Source organism: Lolium perenne, chromosome 6 (assembly GCF_019359855.2).
Source record: "Lolium perenne isolate Kyuss_39 chromosome 6, Kyuss_2.0, whole genome shotgun sequence".
In the NCBI taxonomy this organism is placed as follows: Eukaryota; Viridiplantae; Streptophyta; class Magnoliopsida; order Poales; family Poaceae; genus Lolium; species Lolium perenne.
The window spans coordinates 5,916,790-5,925,639 of record NC_067249.2 but is presented as its reverse complement, the minus strand read 5'-3'; the positions used below and the strand labels follow the sequence as shown (position 1 = coordinate 5,925,639).

Below are 8,850 nucleotides of genomic sequence, written 5' to 3'. Positions count from 1 at the left end.
AACACGGCCTCCAGGTTCTCAGAGGAGCTTTGGCGACAATGACACCGCAACGAACGATGGAGCAGGCATGACAGAGATGGACACAGCGATCTTACCCAGGTTCAGGGCCCTTGTGAGGACATAAAACCCCTACTCATGCCTTGGTTGTATTGCTCTGCGAAGGCTCGCGAGGTACAAGAGGGTTTTACAGGGTTCTCTAGATCTAGATGCGATCTGGAGGTAGGTTCCAGATCTGATCCAAAGCCAAAGCCCCTTCTATGGAGAAACTGCCCTCCCTTTTATAGGGGCGCTGGTCCTCCTCCCCACGGAAACATGGAGGAGGGGTTGCCACAACCGCGCCAAAGGAAGAGGGACAGCTGTCCCTAACCTACCACCGATGGACTTGGTTCACGACAATGGAATGCTAGCCCACGGGATTGGTTGGTTCCTGCTAACGTCACCCCTGCTGCTCTGCACCGCCCATGGAGCCCTTTGCACAAAGTAGCAATGGCCGAAACCTTTTTGCAGGGCAGTGCCAACTATCTTCTTGTCTTCACGGGTGAGGGTGTGGCCACCGTGCCAGTCTGCATGGTCATCATCATTTCCATCAGCAGCTGCGCCCTGCCACGCGCCTTGACTCCTGGTCCTCCTCGCGAGGGGTTTCATCTTCCGCTGAAACCGCTAAGTGTCATTCTCCTCACGAGGGGATCCTCGCGAGGGTCTTCTCCTCGTGAGGCATACATGCCTCGTGAGGGAACTCTTCCTCATCGATGTAGATGGGCCTTTGCCTGGGCCCAGGAGCAGGTGGGCCGTGGTACCCCCAAAGCCACGTGCCGGAAGCGAAGGGTCAGGGGCCCCAACAGCTACTGGGCTCGCACAACGGAATGTTACAGTGCACGTCGCTCACTCGAACATGGGCGTAACTGTAGCCTTCATCGTGCCGCAATCCGCGTCGTGGATACGAAATGGCAAGTGATCGCGCGACGCCATGCGTCTCCGGACGTGCATCGGGGATGGAACCGTCGCATCCCGCTGCATGCTCTGGGAATCGCTCCCGCACCCCTTAAAGTCTGTGCTAGGCGTAGGGCGGTTCCTCCTCATTTCCTCCACCACAGTCACCACCTTCCCCACTCCACCTGCCATCTCTCACAGCGACCACTCTCGCCGCTTGCTGCCCCTCATGGCACCGAAGCAGAAACCAGAGGAGACGACAGTGACCGTTGCCACCCCTGGTGTGGCCGGCGCTTCGGTGGCACCGGTGAAGCGGGGGAGCGGCCACCCTCGGGGAAGCAAAAACAAACCGAAAATGGTGCCCGCTACCCCCGCCGCGGGGGTCTCAGCGCCACGCCGCCGAGGGGAGATGGCGGGCTTCCCGCGGCCGCCGGTGCCACTTCCGAGGGTGGCGATGCCCTTGCGGGCAGCGTGCCCCCGACGCTGCCGGTCGAGGTAGATGAGGCACGGTGAGGCCGCGGCCACCCGGAAGCGGGTGGGGGAGGTCAGCACCGCCCGGAGATGCCCGCCAGCGGCCCGACCGCTAGGGCGCCCTCCTCCACAGCGAAGCCATCATCATCGCTTGGCCTTGCCCTCAAGCCGTCACCGCTCACGCCACTCCACGAGTTCTTCATCGTCATGACGGTGGCGGGCATGGAGAAGCTGAAGCTCCCCGACGAATTCACCAAGATCTTCTCCCCGTACGAGCCAGGCTACGCCTTCCTGAGGGAGGCTAGCCCAAAGCAGGAGACCTAGAAGGTGGTGACCCACCGCGATGGCGCTGTGGGCTTGTTCTTTGCGGGTGACTGGAAGAGGTTCGCCCTCTGCTACAGGCTAGAGTGGGGCTTCCTCCTGATGCTCTGCCACCTGGAGGACACCACCCACTTCATCATCAAGTTCTTTGGCGACAAGGCGAGCCGCATCTCCTTCAGACCTGCGAGGGCATAGGCACAGCCGCTCCCTCCTTCCCGATGCCACCTACCTTGAAGACCTCAGGAGGGCCCCACTTTTTCTTTGCTTTCCGAAACATGTAGTCCGTCGTGTCCCTGCGCCAAACTTGTGATTGCCAAGACAATGCCCTCGTGGGCTTTATGTTTACTTCATGAATGTTTGCTTTTGTCATGTGATTGCTCGTGAGCTCTTTGCCTCTTAACCCCTCATGGAGCCTATTTCACTCTTTCCTCACGTTTTGGATGCTCTACGTCATCAGGGGCCAGCCCCCGAGCGCAATGGCCACCAGTCACTAGTATGCCGCTCGTGGAGCGTAGCCGGGCTAGCGGGCGCCAAGGCTCTGGTGAGGCGGCTGAAATGGCTCACCAGGTCATCCCTCGAGGCTCCATTAGGCGTGCAAGCGACCCATGCTCTACATCGTCAAGGACTAGCCCCTGAGCGCAATGGCCACCAGTCACTAGTATGCTGATCATGGAGCATGGCAAGGCTAGCAGGCGCCAGGGCTCTGGCGAGGAAGTTGAAGTGGCTCGTGAGGTCGTCCCTCAAGGCCCCCTTTGACGTGCAAGCGGCGCAAGGAAACAGAGATATGACCCGCTGAGGTAGGAGGCGGGAGCTAAGCGTGAAGAAACAAGTGTATCTTGAACTTAGCTTTTAGAGTAGTTGTTTTCGTGGGCCACACCTCGTGATGGACTTCCCGCGGTTCCTCATGAGGAACTTCTCGCGGGGCCTCGTGGAGCTTTCCTTCAGGTCTCGGCGAGGAGCCGCCCCCGTCCTGCATCCTGTATCCTGCTCTGGCGACAAAGGAGTACACACATGTTTATGAAAAGCGGCACTTCTGTGCGCTCATTGGTTTGCGCTTGGGTGTCACGTGAGAAGATTGAACACCAAGGACTTGGTGAGATGGCGTATGTCGGGAGCAGGGCCCTTGTTAGAGCTCAGTCTCTTTGGTTTTTTCGGGCTCGCTGGGTTCTGCCCAGGCGTAGGCACTGTGCCTAGCCCCCGCTCACATGATACACAAGTGAGAGTCCTTGAGTGCACGCAGCCCTCAACAAAGGAAACACTCAAAGGGTAGGTAACTTAGGTCCACCGCTGAGAAGCGACGTAGTTCGTTACAAAACTCGCCGCTGTGATGAGCATAGGGCCTTCCTCGTGGAGGGAAAGGTGAAAAGTGCCACACGTTGAGAAACGGGGCCCCTCATGGAGGGCTAGAGCTCTCGTGGACGATGTCTGATGCTTAAGAGAGTCTCCAGGGGCGCAAACCATTGCAGCGCTGCTGCTTGCCGGATGGCAGCCATGTTCTGTGCTGTGAGAGTGTCACGGGTAGAACTTACGGAGGTGTTGGATGTTCCAGGTGTTTTGTACTGGTTCACCCTCCTCTGTTTCTAGCCATGCTGTGCCTAGCCAAGAGATGTGTTTCGCCCTGAAGGGTCCCTCCCACATTGGCGAGAGCTTGTGGACGCCCTCGCGAGAGAGTATCCTCCTTAAGACAAGGTCACTGGCCTCGAGCATCCTGGGACGGATGTGGCGGCTGCGGTAGCGGTGCAGCTCCTGCTGGTACTGAGCCGCGTGGAGGGCGGCTCTGCACCGAGCTTCCTTGAGGAGGAACAGGCGATCCTTGAGGAGTTCCTCCTGGCGAGATTCGTCGAAGGTAAGGACTCGTGGTGAACCATGCTTGAGCTCAATGGGGAGGACCGCTTCAGCCCCGTAGATGAGGAAGAAGGGTGTTTCCCTGGTAGGCTTGGTTGCAGTTGTGTGTATTGACCACAACACGGGTTGGAGGCTATCGAGCCATTTTTTTCCGCATGCTTTGAGCTTGGTGTCGAAGCTTTTCGTCTTGAGGCCCTTGAGCACGTCGGCGTTGGCGCGCTCGGCCTGGCCGTTGCTTTGTGGGTGAGCCACAGAAGCATAGTAGATCTTGGTGCCGACAGAGGCGCATTAGCCCCTGAACAGGCCACTAGTGAACTGGTTGCCATTGTCGTTGATGATGTGGCTTGGCACGCCGAAGCAGCAAACTAACCCCTTGATGAAGTTGACGGCTGACCTCGCGGGGATCATGCAGACGGGTTCCACCTCCACCCATTTGCTGAACTTGTCGATGGCGACGTAGAGGTAGCAGTAGCCCCCTTGTGCCCGTGGGAACGGACCCAAGTTGTCCAACCCCCAGACCACGAAAGGCCATGTGAGGGGCATGGTTTGCAGCTCTTGCGCAGGCTGGTGGATCTGCTTGGCATGGAACTGGCATACTTCATAGGCCCTGACGATCTCAATGTCGTTCGTGAGTGTCGGCGGCCAGTAGAAACCGCTTCGGTACACCTTGCCGGCAAGGGTGCTCACTGAGGAGTGATAGCCACACTCCCCAGCGTGGATGTCACTGAGGATCTTGTAGCCTTCATCTATGGAGACGCACTTAAGTGCGATCCCGTTGGGGCGCCGACGGTAAAGGTCTCCATCCTTGATGTAGTAGCCACTTGCCTGGCGAGCCACGCGCTCTGCTTATTCATTTTCCTTTTGAAGTTTTCTGCTCGTCAATTAGTTCTTGAGCGCTGTTATCTAGTCCACCTCGTCCTGGCGAGTGAGCTCCAAGACAGTGCGGTCGCCTGAGGTCGAGTCACAGTCAGGAGCCCCTGTGGTTAGTGATGGTGGTAGCTCCTCGACGAGGGGTTCTTTGCTCTCAACGGGAGGAGTCGCTGATGGCTTCAAGAGTCTTTCCTCAAAGGTACCTGGGCATTGTGGCAATCGATGCGATGCCCTCCGGGTGATGCCGTCAGCTTCTTGATTCTCTCCGCGAACACCGTGTTTCAGCTCCATACCCAGGAAGCGCTTTGCCATCTTGCGGTGCTCCTCCAGATACACCGCCATATGCTCTTCCTTGGGCGTGTAGCTTTTATTGGAAAAGTTAATGACGAGATGTGAATCACCCTTGACAATGATGCGCTTGATCCCCACCGCGCTTGTGGCCCTGAGCCCGTGAGGAGGCCCTCATATCCAGCTATGTTGTTGGAGACCTTGTACTCTGGTTTGAAGCGAAGTTGCACGGCGTAGAAGAGCTTGTCTCTGGTTGGCGATGTGAGGACCGCGCAAGCCCCCGCGCCCAGTGTTTTGAATGCACCGTCGAAGTGCATGTTCCATTGGCCCGGAGCTATTTCCCCTAGCAGCTTGGACTCTTCCTCGTGAGGCTCACCTGCGTAGGGATCTGTCCACTCCGCGGTGAATTCCGCCAGGGCCTTGCTCTTGATGACTTTGGTAGTCTCGAAGGTGAGCTCAAAGGGTTGGAGCTCGAAAGCCCATTCTGTCTCGTGAGAGAGTTTCTTGAAGTGACGTTTGGGTTGCGCAAGATTTGCTCCAGGGGGTAGGAGGTGACCACCGTTATGGGGTGGCCCTGGAAGTAATGGCACAGTTTCCTTGAGGTGATGAGGAGCGTGTACAGGAGCTTCTGCTGCATGGTGTAGCATTCGCGAGCATCTCGCAGCACCATGCTGACGATGTAGATGGGGTGCTGCACAAGGGTGGGATCCTCGGGAGCTAGCTCTTCCGGAGGCTCTGACTGCTCGTCCATGTTTCCCTCCTCGGCGAGGATTTCCTGTGGCATAACCTCGGCGAGGGCTATTGCTGGTGGGGCCTCGGGGAGTGTTGCCTCATGAATTGCTTCGGTGGGTTCCTCGCACGTCACCCCTTCCTCGGTGAGGGTTTCTAGGCTTGGCGAGGTAAACTTTTCCTTGGCGATGACTTGTTTCTTCCGTTCCACGATGAGAACTGCACATGCCGTTCGTGGCGTGGCTGGTAGGTATAGCAGTAGAGGCTCGTGGGTCCTGGGGGCAACCATGATTGGTGGGCTCGCGATGTAGCGCTTAAGCTCATCGAAGTCCTTGGCGGCTTCCAACGTCCACTGGAACTTGCTGGTCCTTTTCATGAGCTTGAAGAAAGGCAAGGCCCTCTCGCCGCTTCTGGCGATGAAGCACCCCAGAGTAGCCATGCACCTCCTGAGGCGCTGCATTTCCTTGAGGTTGCGGGGAGGTTGCATCTCCTCGATGGCCCTGACCCTGTCGGGGTTCGCTTCAATCCCACGGTGTGAAACGAGGAAACCCAGAAGTTTGTCCGATGGCACCCGGAAAGCGCATTTGGCTGGGTTGAGCTTGATATTCACCTTGCGGAGCTTGGTGAACATCTCCTCAAGGTCCTCGATGAGGGTGCGCTTCTTGCGACTCTTGACCACGATGTCGTCAACGTAGGCCTCTGCGTTCCTCCCCAACTACTCACTGAGGGCTTTCCGCACTAGCCTCTAGAAGGTGGCCCCCGCGTTCTTCAGGCCGAATGGCATGCACAAGTAACAGTACACGCCGCAGGGAGTGATGAAGGCCATTTTCTCTTCGTTCTCCTTTGCCATTTTGATCTGATGGTACCCGAAGAAGGCATCCAAAAAGCAAAGGAGGTCATAGCCCGCCGTGGAATCCACTATCTAATCGATCCTTGGCAGCGGGTACGGATCTTTGGGGCAGGCCTTGTTGAGGTTGGTGAAGTCCACGCAGAGGAGCCCGCCGCCGTTGCCCTTGGGCGCTACGACTGGGTTGGCGGTCCACGTGGGGTGAGCGACCTCATGGATGAGTTTTGCCCGCTTGAGCTTCTCTACTTCCTGGATGATGAAATTCTGCTTTTCTGGGGGTGGCATTTTGTGCTTCACGGGACAAGCATTGGGAGACACTGCTAAGTGGTGCTCGATCACCTCCCTGGGTACACCCGACATATCTGATGGAGTCCAAGCAAACATGTCAGAGTTTGCCCGCAGGAAGGTGACGAGTGTGCCTTCCTATTTGGGGGCCAGGCCCGCACCAATGGTGAGGGTAGCCCCCGAGCCATCGGCATTGAGCTGGATCTTCTTTGTTGCAGCGCATTCCTGCCTGAACTGCATCTTCCTCGCGGAGCCCATGGAGGTCTCGGCAAGGCACTTGGCTAGCTCCGCCGGCTCGACGAGGTTCTTGCCTGGCAAGGAGGGCCTGGTAGGTGCCACATGCGTTTTCCTCGTGGAGCCTGTGGAGGGCTTGGCGGGGAACTCCCTGGCAGCGGCCCTCTTGGCCGCGGCCCACTCCTGGGAGACTAGCTACTTCTTCCTAGTGAGGGCACCAGAATGCTCGACGAGGTCCTCATCAGCAGGGAATGCTGCAGCGGCTTCCTTGTAGACGTGCTGGATGGAGCGCATGGCATCCTTCTCATCACAGTGGACGGTGATGGTTCCGCTACAACCAGGGAGCTTGACGATGTTGTAGGTGTGGTGCGTGACCACCATGAACTTGGCCAGCGTGGGGTAGCCGAGGATGGTGTTGTAGGGCAGGCCGATGTGCGCGACGTCGAAGTCGATGTACTCCGTGTGGTAGTTGTCACGCATCCCGAAGGTGACGGGGAGGCGCACCTGCCCCAGGGCGTGGTGGGCCCATTGGTCACCCCAAAGAAAGGCCTCGTCGGCATGAGGCGGTCGTTGGGCACCTGCATCTTTTTGTAGGTCTCCACAGATATGATGTTGAGGCCAGCACCTCCGTCGACGAGGGTCTTGGTGACAGCGATGTTGTTGATGGTGGGCGTGCATACCAAGGGTATGGTGCCCATGGTCTTTGTAGAGTTGGGGTGGTCATTGGCGTCAAAGGAAATCTTGTACTATGACCACTTGAGCCTTGGCGCATTGGCACATGGCTGAATGGCGACGTTCTCGTGAGAGAGTTGCTTGAAGTGGCGTTTGGAGAGGGGTGCTTGAGCCCCACCAAGGATGCATCCAATGTACCTGCGAGGCTCTTGGTAGCCCCCGTGATTTTCCTCGGCGCGCTGGTTGATGGCCTGCGGAGGAGGTTGTGGCTGCTGAGCGTTTGCCTAAGGAGGAGGTTGCTGGCAATCCTCCTGCCGATGGTACTCGCCACGGCCGCCAAAGCGACCACCGCCACGATCTCCCCCGCGACCATAGCCGCGACCATTCCCACGCCTCCTGGAGCCGTCAAGCTCCTCATGGAACTTCTTGAGTTCATAGCAATCTTCAGTGTTATGGGTGTGCTTCTTGTGAAGTATGCAGTATGGACGGTCGTCCTTACTCCCCTTGGCGCGATCCTCGCGGTGGTGTTTGCGCTCTGGTTCCGCCGTGAGGATGGATGGTTCCTTGCGCTTTTACTCCTTGGACTTGTTCTTGGTTGGAGGAGCGGCGGGGGCCGCTTCAGGTGCGTTGTGGACGAATAGGCGTCCGTCCTCAGTCTTGGCGCACCTATCAGCGATTTCGAAGAGCCTGACCGCAGAGGTCAGATCGTCGTTCATGGAGAGCTTCTCCCTCATCCTGATGTCAGTGATGCCCACAGAGAAAGCGGAGATGATTTCCTTGTTGAAGTTCCTGGGGATCCTGTTGCGGACTTGGCTGAAGCACTGGATGAATGCATGCAGAGTCTCACCCGGGCGCTAGCGCACTGCCTTGAGATCGTTCTTCGACGCGGGGCGCTCGTATGTGGCCATGAAGTTGGAGATGAACTGATCGCAAAGATCCTTCCACGAGGAGATGGACTCCGTGGGGAAGGTTCATTAGCCACACACAAGCCGCCTCCTTGAGGGCCAGGGGGAACCAGTTGGCCATGACGCGGTGATCACCGCACGCGGCCTGGATGCCCACGTTGTAGAGCTGCAGGAACTCGAGCGGGTTGGTGGTGCCATTGTAGTGCGGAAGGAGTTCAGGCCTGAACTTGTCCAGCCACCTGATGTAGCGCATGCTCTTGACGAGGGTGAGGCAGCCCGCGTTGCACGACGGAGTGCCCACGACTCGGGCATTGCATCCTGCCTCAGCGATGACCTAGATAGTGCGGATCTGGTGCTCGCAACGGCGCTCGAGGACCACGCGAGCATCCTCAGGTGCCCGTTGGATCTCCTGGAAGCTTTCATCGGGGAGTGGCGAGGAGGCGCCATGGGAAG

At 57.9% G+C, this 8,850-nt stretch overlaps 1 protein-coding gene across 1 annotated transcript; it reads right to left on the bottom strand.

Annotated features, from left to right (window-relative positions):
• Positions 1-3,234: 3,234 nt before the first annotated feature.
• On the bottom strand, positions 3,235-6,085 carry LOC127310841 (uncharacterized). The gene is made up of 5 exons (XM_051341474.1): positions 5,251-6,085; positions 4,867-5,209; positions 4,480-4,801; positions 3,962-4,392; positions 3,235-3,802 (listed from the first exon to the last, which is right to left on the bottom strand). Exons 1-5 carry the CDS (start codon positions 6,083-6,085, stop codon positions 3,235-3,237), a joined length of 2,499 nt encoding a protein of 832 aa, XP_051197434.1.
• Positions 6,086-8,850: the final 2,765 nt, after the last annotated feature.